The 15,337-nt window shown below is 37.4% G+C and overlaps 2 protein-coding genes across 5 annotated transcripts in view; one reads left to right on the top strand and one right to left on the bottom strand.

Annotated features, from left to right (window-relative positions):
• Positions 1-2,185, top strand: part of LOC135254729 (adhesion G-protein coupled receptor F1-like) — a 38,203-nt gene extending 36,018 nt beyond the window's left edge. For both annotated transcript variants that reach the window (XM_064335170.1, XM_064335162.1), the window contains exons 15-17: positions 91-132; positions 258-293; positions 961-2,185. In XM_064335170.1, coding sequence (XP_064191240.1) covers positions 91-132; positions 258-293; positions 961-1,014 — 132 coding nt within the window. In that variant the 3' untranslated portion in view covers positions 1,015-2,185. The remainder of the gene's footprint in view (positions 1-90; positions 133-257; positions 294-960) is intronic.
• A 59-nt stretch (positions 2,186-2,244) lies between these two features.
• On the bottom strand, positions 2,245-14,588 carry LOC135254740 (ankyrin repeat domain-containing protein 66). Of its 3 annotated transcripts, none has more exons than XM_064335192.1 (4): positions 14,285-14,588; positions 8,372-8,600; positions 4,876-5,009; positions 2,245-3,558 (listed from the first exon to the last, which is right to left on the bottom strand). In XM_064335192.1, exons 1-4 carry the CDS (start codon positions 14,421-14,423, stop codon positions 3,491-3,493), a joined length of 570 nt encoding a protein of 189 aa, XP_064191262.1. In that variant the 5' UTR covers positions 14,424-14,588; the 3' UTR covers positions 2,245-3,490. The 3 variants fall into 3 exon arrangements, with proteins under 3 accessions (XP_064191262.1, XP_064191270.1, XP_064191254.1); XM_064335200.1 differs by having other exon boundaries at positions 4,888-5,009; XM_064335184.1 differs by having other exon boundaries at positions 2,245-5,009.
• Between the last annotated feature and the right edge of the window lie 749 nt (positions 14,589-15,337).

The raw sequence follows: 15,337 nt of genomic DNA, 5'->3' as shown, positions 1-15,337 counted from the left end.
TGATTTTCATTTATTTTAAAGTTAAATTTAAAGAAATTGTTGATTGAATTTGTATGAAATACAATTTTATTTTACTGTTTTTCATTGCAGGGCATTTTTATCCTGCTTACTGGATGTTTTGGAGAGAAAAAGGTACCTCACTTTTACAATTAATTGTATGTGCTTTCTTGCATTAAGCTGTAAGGTCACTTCATAATATGCACCAACATTAGTACACTTAAACGTAACTGTTCCTCCCTGCACCTTTCTTTTAACAGGTTCGAGAAGCACTGTTGATCTATTTAAACCCTGAGGTGAGTTCATCTTCATGACTTCAAAGCTCAGGCCATTGTATTGTGTCTTAACAAAATCACATTTGTTGCCATGTTATGTTATTACCCTTCAACCCTGAGTTTTAAAATAAAACAGAAATAGAATGTTTTATGAGAGAAAACATCATGAACTCATATCATTTGTAACCTTTCAGCATTTAGCAGTCCCAATCTCTTATTCAGAACAACTTAGATTACATTTTTACACACAACCTATTCATACAGCTGGAGATTTTACTGAAGCAATTCAAGTTAGGTACTGTACTCAAGGATACAATCAGCAGTGCTCCAGCCCCAGAACCCTGAACCTTTGAGTTACTAGCCCAGTCCCCTAACCATTACACAACACCCCATTTTACATTTATAGACCACAATTTCATTTTGTTGAGTTATTTTGTAATTGCTGAATTCACCAACCCTTGTTTGTAAAAAAAAAAATATTATAGCTTTTAATTGTTAGGCAAAATGAAGGTCTCGTGACATAGAGTCACACAGCTGACTTTGTGCTTCACGTAGTAGTGCCAACTATTATATTTAAAAATGACGTCCTTTTTGTGAAAATTAATATCTACTATAATAAATTCTAGAGATTCCTCAAAGTAATCTCTCTTTTCCTCCCACATTCTATTTCTCTCAAATGACCTATCAGTCCAAATCAGCCAGGAGTGAGACATCCTCCAGACTCACATGTCCAAAGAAATAAGGTTTCTTCCCCCCACAAAGACTGGCTTTTACATTCAATTCCATGCATCACTGAACTTCTGTATTCCATTTAAATAACTTTTGCAGAACATATAGTGACCAAGTGTCTGATAAATGACTAAATGTGAATGTAGGACATTAGTGCAATGTCACAGAACTCTGGACTGATGCAAATTCTTTATGCAATTGTTATGGCTCAACATCTACTGTACAGGTTTAGAAATCATTTTTACTGTGCCACTTTCTTTTTTCTGACTACAAATAGGAACTGGTCTACCAGCTAGTGGACTTTTTTGTGTGAACATGTCATGTTTCTAATAAAACAGGCGCCATAATGAACTGCCTTTGCAGCAGTCCAAAACAACATTTCCTCACATGCATATCTCACTCAAACAATCTGCATATTTGTATTTTCAATATTAAAAATTATATTAACACTGAAAGTGATATGATTACTTATTACAGTTTAGATGAATTAATTCAGCAGAGCGACTTGCACTGTAGACAGAAAAATTATGTAAACACCAGCATCAATATCAAGTTATTAATGTTGCAGATACACAAAAAAATGCTGTGATAACTTATTTCTGACAATTAAGGGAACTCATATACTTTTAACACTGGCCATTTTACTTTATAAGGGGCCACTGTGTAACTTATCTCCTTAGGTGGCATAGCAGGTGTAAGATGGAATCTGATGATACTGTGATATGACTAGCATGAGACAGTTGAAGGTATAGTGTTGATGTATCATAGGTAACCAAGGGTATCTGACTCAAAATTAGTAGTTTTGGAGTCAGACATTGTTGATCCAAGATGCAGTTTTAAAAGAGGAGGGAAATTGATTCTGGGAATCCTAGATCAGGGACCATATTCATAAAGCCTCTCAGAGTAGGAGTCCTTTGCTTTGCAGTGCATAATGGAAAAGGTTAAGGAATGGAAAGGGAAACCCTGATCCTAGATCAACACTACAGCTCTGAGACACTTTATGAATACAGACCTAGAGGTTGCTTTTTGCAGTCCTTGGGAGGGCATGGTCATATGGGTGTTGCAGTGCTAGTGCTCACTGAAGTATTAGGTCATACTGGTGTGATTAGAACACAAAATTAGAATGACTGTTTATGAATGATGCAACAATCAGTATTTGGGTTAAACCTTGTTCTTTCAAGGACCAAACACATTTATTTTCCACAGACACACTGCACCAAATAAACTCTTTACAACTCCGGTCTTCATGTCCTCAGTGTGAGAATTTATTTGTTTATGCAGACATTCACACTCGCCCAGAAGTAGCAACAGTTTAGATGCAGCAACAGTTTAAAAATATACTATACTATACAGTTAGCTAACATTAATCAAGCAGTCAAAATGAGCTATGGGCTAGGAGAAAGCAGAATATAAACAATCTAATAGGGATTATAATTTACAATGTACATTACATGGCCAAAAGTATGTGGACACCTGACATCCAACATCTCATCCAAAATTAGGGACATTAATATGGATTTGGTCCACCCTTTGCTGCTATAACATCCTCCACACTTCTGGGAAGGCTTTATACTAGATATTGGAGCACTGCTGCAGAGATTAGCTTCCATTCTGCCGAGAGGAGCATTAGTGAGGTAGGGCACTGTTTGGGTGATTAGTCCTAGCTTGCAGTTGGGTTTCCAATTGATCCCAAAGATGGGGTTGAGGTCAGGACTCTGTGCAGGCCAGTCCAAGTTCTCCCTCACCGATTTTGGCAAAACAATTTCTATATGGACCTCGCTGTGTGCCCGGGGGCATTGCCAAGATGAAACAGGAAAAGGGCCTCCCCCAAAATGTTGGGCAAGCAAAGACTCGTCTAGAATGTGATTGTTTGCTGTAGCATTAAGATTTGCTTTCACTGGAACTAAGGAGCCAAGCCCAAACCATGAAAAACAGCACCAGAAAAAGAGGTATACAGATACTTTTGGCCATATAGTGCATCACATCATGGATAAACCCACCAGTGATTAAAATAATTGACTAAACACAAAAATGTAAAATAATTTGACAATAATACTGCTTTGCGGCACTGCCAACTTGTTTCCCGCATTCAACCAAAGATGATACATGATAAAGATGCTGCACTTGCTCCCAACATAACCCCTTTCAATTCCAATTCAAGTCTAGTCAGAAGATTATCCAAAACAAGTGAGTAATCTTAGTCATGTTATCATCATTGGTTGGACCAGTTGACCTTATATGGCTGCGCCAGTGTTATTAGCTTTATTTTACTTTACAAACACCATGGGTGTCCATTACAATGTCTGCTAGAATCAAATACATCATTTGTAGCACAAGTATTTGAAAACGTGCATAATATTGCAAATACAGACATTTTCACCACATGAACCATGAGCTGACATTCATCATTATTATTATTATTATTACAATTAATATTATTACAATAATTATCAGCACTCATATCAAGGGCAACTTCAACTGTGTAGCACTCATATCAAGGGCAACTTCAACTGTCCGAGGGCTAGTGTGATGTAACAGTCGAAGAATTCCAGAACAGCTGGAATAGAAAAAAACTCATGCTGTGCCATTGGAAATATGTTAGAACTGACTTCACCAGTAGAATCTGCAATAAACATAATATCACCTGCATAATCCATTAGCAGACCTCAAACTATTGAAAATGTAAATTCTACTTATTTCTTTATCTCGTTAGGCATATGACGTAAAATAACTGAAAATTGTGTAAAGATTTGCCCCAGTACAGTTCATCATTGAACATTATAGTAGTTTTAATGTCTTTTTTTTAAGGAATGTATGCATTGTAGATTCCATCTTTTCATTCATGTATTGTCTATCTCTACTGTTGTATTTTTTCATAAAGACCAATTACATATGCATACTGCAAATAATCAGCATGTCATTTTTTTCTGTCAACAACATCGCTTGCCTTTAAAGACTAGAATGTGCTTTTTGGGTTTTATTTCAGTTTTATATTATTTAAAAATAAACTGAATAACATTGTTTATGCTTCTATTATTGTTTTACATTGCAATTTAATGTATGTAAATTGTGTTTGGATGACTGCCTAACTTGTAAATTCTTTCAAAATCTAACTGAAGTAGCTAATGCATGAAGCATTATTTAATAAATATAATCTGATTGAATAAACAATGCACATTTTTCTTTACACAACTATTTGTCCTTGTGTAATGTATTCCAGTGGTTTCTTCAAAATGATTTGGTTTGGACCTTTATAAATATAGAGAGAGACCTATGTTTATAGCTATGAGGTCTGGGAATACACAGTGTGTGTAAAGTGTTTGGAAAGAATAAGCAATAATACAACCAATGCTAAATGAATGTGTAGACATTTGCAGGTATTGTTCAGTGACCTGGCATGCTAGTACACTGGTATATGGCAAATTCATAAGCACCTTCATGATGATGCTTTGACGGCCAAATCATATCAAACACTGTGTTACGTCAGCTGTTTTTCAAATGAAAGTCCATGATCAGAAAAGGTTGCATGTTGTGGCCTACATTCAATTCATGAGCACAACCAAGACATTTACAGTCATTTACCATTTGCCTTTTCTGAATAAATTTGTTGACACAGTACTATAGCATAAATTAAACATGCATGTTCGGTAAAGCATCAATTAGAATGCTTTATATCAAATCATACATGATTTAAAGAGCTTGATTAAAAAACCTCTGAAATCAGCTTTTCATTCTGAAAAGCCATATGTAATTGTGTACTTGTATTTGTAGACATATTATTGTTTTATAAGTCGAGTATTTGAAATGTGCATTCTGGGGATTGCGCTGCCTTTAGTTTGCAATTTAACAGTTTTTTTGAGAACACACATTTTACCCTTTTTGTCACCTTGTCCTCCCCTCCTATGCACAGTTTCTTCCATTTGTTCCTCCCACTCTTCATCTGTGTCATCCAGAACAAGGCCCCTGAGATGCGCCAACCGGCGGTAGTCCCTGCATTCCACTTCCGCACTGCAACACACACAAGCACAAAAAACAACACAACAATACTGTGGATCACAATGCAATGCGTGATGTAACCTTTATTTATACAGGGAAATCACATTGAGTCTCTTTTTCAATGGAGCCCTGATGACAAAGAATCAAGATCTAGAATTCAGATCTAGGTTACTGCAAAAATGATTTTTATTCAGACAGGACAATGAATATGAAACACGATATTACACCCGGTCAACATTTAACGAACACAACTGTCTGTCAAAAATAGGTGACACGCCCACAAACAGCCGATAGTGTGGCTTCACTGTTAGTTGGGGGCCAAGCAGCGAAGCTGCATAGGGCACCCATTGTGTTTCTACCTTTTCTTATTATTCATCATCATCATCATCATCATCATCCTTTTCTTCTGGCTACGGTGTCTACGGCAGCCCTTAGAACTGTATGGTAAAAAGTTTTTAAATTGGGCACACTGATTGGGGACAGTCCCATGATTCTTTTCAACGACATTCATGTCTCCACCTCAAGCGCGCTAGCGCCACCAACGGGTCAAAGTTGGAGGTACGTTTATGCGTGTAAGTTTTGAGCCGTATGCCCAATTTTTAAAAATGAGGTACCGTTGGATTCCTTGGGTCAAGCTGAGTTAAACGTACACATTGACATCAATTTCCGCCATATTGGATGTTCCGCCATATTGGATTTTCTGAAAAAGTTTTAAAATTTTCAGAGGCCACAACTTTTGTCCAATCTTCACCAAATTTGGCACAGATGATGTTCAGACCAAGCCTCACAAAAGTTATCAGATGGATTTTTGATTTTCGAAAGCGTTCATCCGTCACAACCAATCAAAATCGGCAGCGAAGTCGCCAAACAGGAAGTGAGCTCATATTTCTGCAATGCTTTGACGCATTGACACCAAACTTGGTACATAGACTCAGTACCCCTTCCTGAGGACATACAAAAAAAACATGAGTCATTTGACCACTGGGGGGGCGCTGCAATAAGTAAAAATGCGTTTTGCCCAATAACTGTTGATGTGTTTGCCTTAAAAAAAGTAATTCTTGTGTGTGGTTGTCTCTTTGGAGATCCCAAGGCACAGACAAATGTGTTCGTCCATTACAGTCAATCGAAAATGGCGGCGAAGCCGCCAAACAGGAAGTGAGGTCATAACTCAGCAACACTTTGATGTATCAAAACCAAACTTGGTACATGGACTCGGGACCCCATTTTGAAGAAGCACAAAAAACCTTCCATAATTTGACCACTGGGGGGCGCTGCAATAAGCAAAAACGCATTTTGGCTAATAACTGGTGATGTGTTTGCTTAAAAAAAAAAATTCTCATGTCTGATGATACCGTGAGAGGTCCCAAGGCTGACACATAGCAACTTTTCTTGTCAACCTAATTGATGCGGCCACCATATTGGATTTTATCAAAAGGTTTAAAAATTTTCACAGGCCACAAATTTGCCCAATCTTCACCAAACTTGGCACAGATCATCTTCGGACCAACCCTCAAAACGTCTCTGATGCATTTTTGATTTTCAAACATTGATTTTCAAAAATGCTCATCCATTACCGCCAAATCAAAGGCAGATGACCCAAACAGGATGTGAGCTCATCTCAGTTACACCCAATCTTTGGTCAATTGACATAAAACTTGCTATCAGTGCTTACAGCCACGCTTTTAACATGATCCAATCAAGTTGCCATGGCAACTCTGCCCTGCTGGACTGCTTGGCCCCCTCATCGCTTGCAGCTATATTTAGTATTGTAATAGTTTTTGTGAAGCATGCAACAGTGATGACGTGAGTGTTGGAACATTGTCAAAACATGGTTGACGGTTGAAAATTGTTTTCATGTCGTCCCATCCCCATACAAGAAAACGAGAGTACAGAGTATAGAAATACATATAAGAGTTAATCATTACACATTACAGTACTGTACCGCATTGTGTGACAATATTTTTTCATTATTTTTATAATCTGATAGCAATGCTTCATCTTAAACCTTCATAGGGGCTCATTTATATGCTTTATAATGGACAAAAAGCATTTTATTCAATTTTGGAGAGATTTTGGATATGTTTCTGGACCCCTAGAAATTTTAGACCAATGTACTGGCTGAAAGCTTGTAATTACCACCTGAAAATGATACAACCGTGAGTTTCTTGAGTCAAAACAGTTGTTTTGTAGTGAAATATGTGAATATGTTGTGATTTACAGCAATGCATAATTTAGACATTTTGGATAGATTTGGAGATGCTGGGTACACTGCTTAGTTTTTGCTTCATAGATCATTAGTAGTTCTGCATATCCACCCTTAGATTTTACGAACTTGTGGTCAAGAAGTTTTTGATCCAGGACCTGTATACTTTAACCTGCTGTATATATGCAATCTCCCAGTATTTCATTGCAAACTAAAAAAGAGCAAATTCATTTTTTGCCTAGACAATTGAATTTATAACTCCAGATGTGAACACCACAGAGACTTCAAAAATGGCTTAAAAGAAGAAAGACATTTGTACCATTTACAATACTAGCTTAGATTACTTTATATTCATAATTTTGGAAGAAATAAAGTACCACAAAGCTTTAAATGGGGTACCCCCTAAATGGGCAAGGATTGGCTGAAAAGTTAAATTAAAACAAAATTAAAGGTTTGGAGTGACCGACTCAAAGTCCTGACCTAAGCCCAATAGAGATGCTGTGGCAGATATGAGAGATCCCAGTTCTTATTAATAATGCCAAAAGGAATTCAATACTGAGAAAAACATCTCTGTAATGTTTTTCAAAAAACCCCTGCAAAATCCCTGATCCCATGATATGCAATAGGAGTCACCAAGCCTGGAGTTTATGCATTAGCTACAGTACACTGCAAACATAACTACAATTGTGCAGGGCTGTATACCCATTGCGTACCATTGTAATTGGTAGTGATCATTTTTGCTAACAAACAGCTTTAAAAGAGACATACTGATTTCTTTTTTCTTATAAAATGCTGAAGGAGCCTGAGGAGACAAAAGGGGGCTTGTACCTTATTTTAGAGCTGTGGTATCAAAACTGCAGCACACCTACCTGCTTACACAGTGACAGAGGGAGTATGCAAGTTGGCAGGAATTCCCTGCCTCATTCAGAGATTTCTCTGGTCATGTGGTTGTTTGAAATCTGCCAGAACCTGAAGTGCATGAAATGTAGTTGTCCAAAACAGCAAAACCATAGTTCTGCTGGTGACTGGGTGAAAAGAGAGGTGGTAGCTGCTTTCCCAGCAAAGGATGGTGCAGTAGTACAAGTACATTCTGAATAGGGAGGAAAGAAATGGGGAAACTGGACTATAAAAAGCAAGAAGCAGGAAAGCGCTTTTGCAGGATAGCTCTTACGTTTCTAGGAATTCCACGCAATCTTTATGGCCATATATGTCAGCAATCCTAGTGGGCCTGTCTCCAGAGGAGTCCTCTTTGTCAATGGGGGCGTGGAGCGAGTGTAGCAAGCGAAGGACACTTAGCCTCCCAGATTCGGCTGCAAAGTGGGCGGGAGTCCAGCCGGAATCCGTCCTGAGGCACGGCCTAGCCCCATTCTCCACCAGGATCCTCACCATATCCGTTTGCCCTGAGCACAAAAAGAGGGAGTACTATTGTCATACAGAACATTCCATAGTTTTTCCATCAATCCCCAGACATTCAAGTAGCCAGTTGAGAGAAACGTAGCTGAGGGGGATCAGAAATGGTGCAATTTCTGAGGGTTCCGGTGCACTCTGCAATTAATATAATCCAAGCATGCCTTAATATTCTCAAATCATTAAAAAGCAATGGACTAATTATGATGCCAGTAACCTAATTGTGATTAACTATTAAATATTACTAAATTATTACATTAAGCTGCTCCAAGTATACATTACATTTTAAAAAGTTCAACAAAATGAAACTCAAAATAAAAATGTATTGAAGACATCCATCCAATTCCCAAACAGGTTTCTTGTGTGTTTATCTACTCTACTACTGTATAAATGAGAACTACTCCACTTCATTTTATGGTATTCTCAAGTCTAGTGAGGTCAGAGCCAATGTTTTCTTTTTTTTTTTTGTAACATAGGCCTATTTAATCTAAAAATTAGCAATGAATTCAAAGATTAAAATGAATAAAAAAATGAATGATGGGTGTTTTCTGACAACAGAAACTAGGCAAAGCACCCCAAATTAATATAGGCTATAACTTTATTCCTTATTTTAAAATTGACAGTAAATTTGGTGTCACAACTACAACTGCATCAAATCTTCCACTTACCAAACACTTCTAACCAATGAATGTAATAAAACACTGAAAACTCATTAAATTTTTTTTACTACTTTTACAAATATTACTAAAATGACTACTGTTGTTACCATCACTGACATTCGTGCATGCAATAGTGGCAGTCTTTATTTTATTCTGACTGTCCCAATATTTACTGGAAAGCTTCCTAAAGAGGCAGTTAACCCAAAAAATAAAATAACTAAGCTTTCCACTTACCCAGAGTGCTATAAAATCCATCTAGATAGTTTTGCTAAGATTTGACAAGTTCTGTAGATATCCCATGCAGCAATGGACCTCAATGGGACAAGATTTTTGTGACCTCAAGGTGGCACACATTTACATGCACCAAATACTCAAGTGACGTCTTTTGTCAAATATAATGCCACAGTTACTCACAAACATCCACAGAGCTTAATTTGTACATGGTTTCATTGAAAACCAATTTATACCAAAGTACACCAACTGTGTATAACCATGCAAAGTCTCAACCAAAGCATGCCAGTATCAACATTGATAAAATAATGCTGAAACAACTCTGAAGCTGTATAAAATGTAAGAAAATATACAACCTTTTTTCTTTTTTTATCTTTGATTTTTGCAGGTGATTCTGGTGGCAGCCACACAGGTTTCAGATGTTCACTTACTTCAGGCACAAAAATGAGAAGTTTCCCACACATTTTTAATACTTAGAGATAAAGCCCAAGTAATTTGGGAGACATAAAGAAGGTGACACAAAGGACTGTTTGGTAGCTCACTCAGCAAAAGCACCACTTGCTGCGCATGACTGAGTAGAATCTGACCCGTGCCAGTGACGACTATGGCTGGCAGCCCTCAGGAATATGGGAGGGATACAGTCGATATAAACAGCATTGTTCATTGCTCAAGCGACTCCTGCTGGCCATCCAGGCATCTGTGGCTTGCTGTTTTTTTACACACGTATGAATGGGTCTACATGTGCATGGTTTGCGGCTGTGATGTGAAAGCAATTGCAGCTGACTGGCAGGCACATGTTTTGGAGGAAGACAAATCGCAGTTTGTCTTCATTCTCCCAAGCCAGCAGCATGATAGTGTCTGAACTGGACATTTCAAATTCTCGTGGGACTGGAGATGCCAAATTAATTTTTTTTAAAGAAAGAAGGTCGACACATAGTGACAATATTTTCCTATTTCAATCATTTTGTGTCAGATTAAACTGTTGGTATCAATCTGACCCCAACAACATCATAACATTTTAACATAATATGAAGGATCATCAGCTCAAATGCAAATCGTTAGCTGAACTGTCAGAATCAGTTCTGAAACACCAGAAGACAACCATCAGCAGTGTGCCAGCAGAGGAAATGTTTAAGCTAAGATTGCTGGGTAAAATAGAAAGCCACTTTTATTTGTTATTTTCATATAGCCTAAAATAAAAAGGATCTAGATACTGACTGGGATGTAACATTAATGTATATTTGCTAGCTAGTTACATATTTATATAATGTGGCTATAGTAGGATGTATATAATATTATAGTATCATTTATATAATGTGACTAACTAGGAAGGAAAATGAAACTTTGTTTGGTCATGTTATTTAAATTGCATGGATTTACTAATCAATTTATGTAACAGCCTGCAGCAAAATGATTCCTATTTTAAGAAACAGATTTAATCATTTATTTAAAAAGTATTATTTTTCTGCATTCGGAAACCACTGTCTTTTTAATGCTGGTTTTAATTGCCGGTTTGAATGTACTTCACCAAGCTGCAGTCAGGTCATGTTTGATGACATGATTGACATGACACAGACCTCTTTTACAACTGCCTGTATTGTCAAAATGTTGACAAAGAGTGTGACTGTGTCACAAACTAAGAAGAGGTGGAGAAGTCTAACATTACAGTTGGTGTTATCAGAGACACTGACTGAGTCAAACATGAAGGCCCTGGTATTTTTATATTTCAATCAAAAAGTGCAGTGTGAATCCCCTGGTGAAAGGTGTGGTAGTGATGATGATGATGAGTTCATGGCCTCAATATAATGACTGCATGCCATGAATAACAAGGAATAGATTTTTTATTTTATTTTGCATTTTGTAAATTGTATGATATTTTTCAAGGGTTGAATCAAGACAATTTATTGCAATATCAGAAGTGATATTTTATCAGTTGAAGCAAATCTGAAGCAATGGCATGTAAAAAAGGTTGTGAATACACATTGAGTTCTCCTAAATAAATTTATAAATACAATCCTTTATCTTGATTGACTGAATTGTACTCATGGAATTTACTTAATTCTACGTTTTGCTCAACAAACAGTCCATTTAGGTGAAGATTTAGTGTATTTTTGAGCTATCCTCTGTGTACTTTTTGCATTTTGCATTTCTATAATGAATATATTCATTATAGTCTCATTAAAAAACACAATAGAAAAACTGTGCACGGTGGTGCAGTGGGTAGCACTGTCACCTCTCAGCACGAAGGTTGTGAGTTAGAATCTCAGTTGAGGCCTTTCTGTCTGGAGTTTGCATGTTCTCTCTGTGTCCGTGTGGGTTTCCTCCAGGTATTCCAGTTTCCTCCCACAGTACAAAAGACATTCAGATAGGCTACTCTAAATTGCCCATAGGTATGAGTATGTAAGTGAATGCTGTGTGTGTCCTGTTATAGATTGGCAGTCTTATTGAACCTGTGTTTTGTAGCTGTCCAATGATCTTGATATGCACTTTTGTAGGTCGCTTTGGATTAAAGCGTCTGCTAAATAAATGTAATGTAAATGTAATGGCCTGTCCAGGTTGTATTCCTGCCTCTCACCCATTGCACGCTAGGATAGGCTCCAGGGGGGTGGTTTTATGGTTTTAAACACTTTGAGCTATGATGGCATTACAGGCGTCAATCACCCACAGATTAAGAGTACCGTGAAATGAGCGACAGTGAGCGACAGTAAAACGGCAGATTCGTCGGAAATCGTTCAAAATAAAAGTAAGCGAGAAACGCATATCTCAAAGTTTATTTTCTAAACCAGCGACGTTCTGACATAATACTCCTTCGTTATAATGCCAATTAAAAAGGCAGTGTATTTTTATAAAGCTTTTTTTTATATTTCTGCCATGTTGATTCTTGGAAGTGCAGTAAGTCTAAATATGAAATACCATGATCTTGCTTTTTTTAGGAGAATATAAAACTGATTCCAGCATATTTGTCATAATTAATAGGTCATGTTACCACTGAGGTGGTCTAACAACTCTAGATGATAGCTTACTGGCTAATTGTTATAGGATAAACTATGTGGCATGGGTTTGTTAGTACACAATAAAATGTCCAGTGCTAATTCAACTCTAAATAGATAACATTTGGACCCACATTCCAGAGTCAGACCAAAAGTTATCTGTCAAGACTTGAATTAACAATGCACATTTACTGCATACAGCCCTTCACTAAATTGATATGATGACAAAGATATCAAATAAACATAATAGAGAATTTGATAGAAAATATTGTGGTTCAACTAAACAGTGTATTCCTCTCTACTGCTAGTATAGGTCAATGGATCGTGTAGCCTACATCAGGCTCTGCTACCTCCCCTGGACATGTTGTCTCAATGATATGGGGGTGTTTTGAAAACCTTGGACCCTCCACTCTTCAGATATGGTGTCACTTATATCAAATAAGCGTCATAGAAAATGTGGCTGGGGTTTGAACATGCAGTACATAGGCAAATTTTATTCAATTAAATCCCAATTGCTTTCTGATAGCATAACATATATAATGCGCTGCTGCCTCCCCTGGACATGTTGTCTCAATGATATGGGGGTGTTTTGAATACCTTGGACCCTCCACTCTTCAGATATGGTGTCACTTATATCAAATAAGCGTCATAGAAAATGTGGCTGGGGTTTGAACATGCAGTACATAGGCAAATTTCATTCAATTAAGTTCCAATTGCTTTCTGATACTATAACAAATAACATGCTCTGCTGCCTCCCCTGGACATGTTGTCTCAATGATATGGGGGTGTTTTGAATACCTTGGACCCTCCACACTTCAGATATGGTGTCACTTATATCAAATAAGCGTCATAGAAAATGTGGCTGGGGTTTGAACATGCAGTACATATATCTGAAGGGTCCAAGGTTTTCAAAACACCCCCATATCATTGAGACAACATGTCCAGGGAAGGCAGCAGCGCATAGTTGATGTTACAAGGTAGCACAGAATGTTGAAGTAATGCATTTTAAATTACTCTAATTCTTCCCTTACCATTCAGTTAAACTCATGTACTGATGTAATGTTGTATTGGATATTGCAATAATAATTAAAAGTAATGGGTGTATTTTATCTTTAATTCTCCATTTAAATTTTTGCATTGACATTGTTAAAAATGTAGGGAAAAAAATAGAAAACATGAAGACAGATTTGTTTGTAATTAATATTAGGGTTGTGAATAGTTTTACAATGTCTGTGTTTAAAATCGAAGTTGTTTTAATATTGTACAAATAGAAAACGAATAGTTCATATTTTAGGACAACTGCAGTCAGATTTTTCCTTAATTAATTTCATTTTGCTGAACGTAACAGTGATTTTATCGTCGGACTTTTATTTTGAAATTTTCAGACCCGCGCGAAAGTCCTTGCTGGTCGCTAGCTTCACACTGCTCAGTGGGTGACTGACGCGTGTTTTTACGTTTTTATGAATGGTAGGTTTGATCTAAATGCAGCTACAGCATATAGCGTTTACCCACCAAAACATAGTATTTTTCGATACAATTGTTTCGCCGTGATAACACAATTTTACGCTTGTGGATCAAACACTTTTCAGGGCAAGGACAAATTTTAGAAACAACAGATTTACTCAGCAGCCACATCTGTCCAGAATGCAACAAAGTCAGTCGTTCTTCACGGTCGGGATAAATTTTATGAAAACGTTACACGTATGAGGTTGGCTAACAACTGACTGCAGTTGTGTAGCCTATGTTCGCGACACAGGCTATGAAGCGAAACAATTTAGATTAGTCTATATAGGATACCTTTTGCCGCCGCCCAGTGTAGTGGTGTTTTGTTGTTCCAGTCAGTGTCTTTCTGGTTTGGGTTACATCTATTCTTCTTCACAATGTCTTCCACCAGGTCGTAATCCCCAGCTGCAGCTGCCTGGTGTAGTTCGGTCATGTGCCTTCTTAAATAAAGTAACTACAATAACAGTAAGCTAGCAACATAATGTAGTTTTAAAAATGGTAATATTTACAATTAGCTCTAGAAATTAGGTAAATAGCCTTTGTTGTAGGCTATCCACTGAACTCTATGATTGCGTCCTTTCCAGAAAATGAATGGAGTACCATGGTAACGTCAGAACCACGCAGCACAGTGATTACGTAATTTTGTAGGCCAGCCCTGACGTTTCTTCCGCCATGGGTACAATTGTACAATTTCGTTTTTTTCCGAAAATAAGGTCTGTGGTTAACGTATGCCCAAGACAGCATTACGTTTTCTTCTACGAGATAAATGACACCCATTCATGTCTCAACTGTGTATTTCGAAGCGTTATGTGCTTTAAAAAAGGAAGTTTCGAACAAGTTGCTATATTGAAACTACAATGGTTGTCGCGTGCAGGAGGGCTAGTATGGAAACTAGAGTGGCGCTTGCCAGAATGCGACCATTGTTGTAGTTTAAATATGTAGTTTCTATCTTAGTTCACACAAAATAAACAGGCTCTAATCAAAGCATTGCTACGTTTCTTAAATTATTTAATCTGACTTGGCCCTGTGGTCATTCAAAGTCACATGAAAGTGTGTAGGACGGAGTGTAGCACAGTTGGTAAGGAACTGGACTTGTAACCGAAAGGTTTTAGGTTCGATTCCCGGGTAGGACACTGCCGTTGTACCCTTGAGCAAGGTACTTAACCAAAATTGCTTCAGTATATACCCAGCTGTATAAATGGATACAATGTAAAATGCTATGTAAAAAAAAAAAAGTTGTGTAAGTCGCTCTGGATAAGAGCGGTCTGCTAAATGCCTGTAATGTAATGTGTGAAATGCAAATCAGTTATAATGGGAATAATGTCCTGAGCTGTGTTATACTTAAAA

This window comes from Anguilla rostrata, chromosome 1 (assembly GCF_018555375.3).
Source record: "Anguilla rostrata isolate EN2019 chromosome 1, ASM1855537v3, whole genome shotgun sequence".
NCBI classification, from domain to species: domain Eukaryota; kingdom Metazoa; phylum Chordata; class Actinopteri; order Anguilliformes; family Anguillidae; genus Anguilla; species Anguilla rostrata.
This window is presented reverse-complemented; position numbering and strand designations above follow the sequence as displayed.

Bases quoted from the DNA above. Each gene is read 5' to 3' on its own strand.
- LOC135254740 (XM_064335184.1), bottom strand. From the start codon at position 14,423: ATGACCGAACTACACCAGGCAGCTGCAGCTGGGGATTACGACCTGGTG. The intron at 8,601-14,284 runs GTATCCTATATA...TTTTGTGCTCAG, and splicing joins ACACTGGGCGGCGGCAAAAG to GGCAAACGGATATGGTGAGG. The intron at 5,010-8,371 runs GTAAGAGCTATC...TGTGTGTTGCAG, and splicing joins TGCGTGGAATTCCTAGAAAC to TGCGGAAGTGGAATGCAGGG.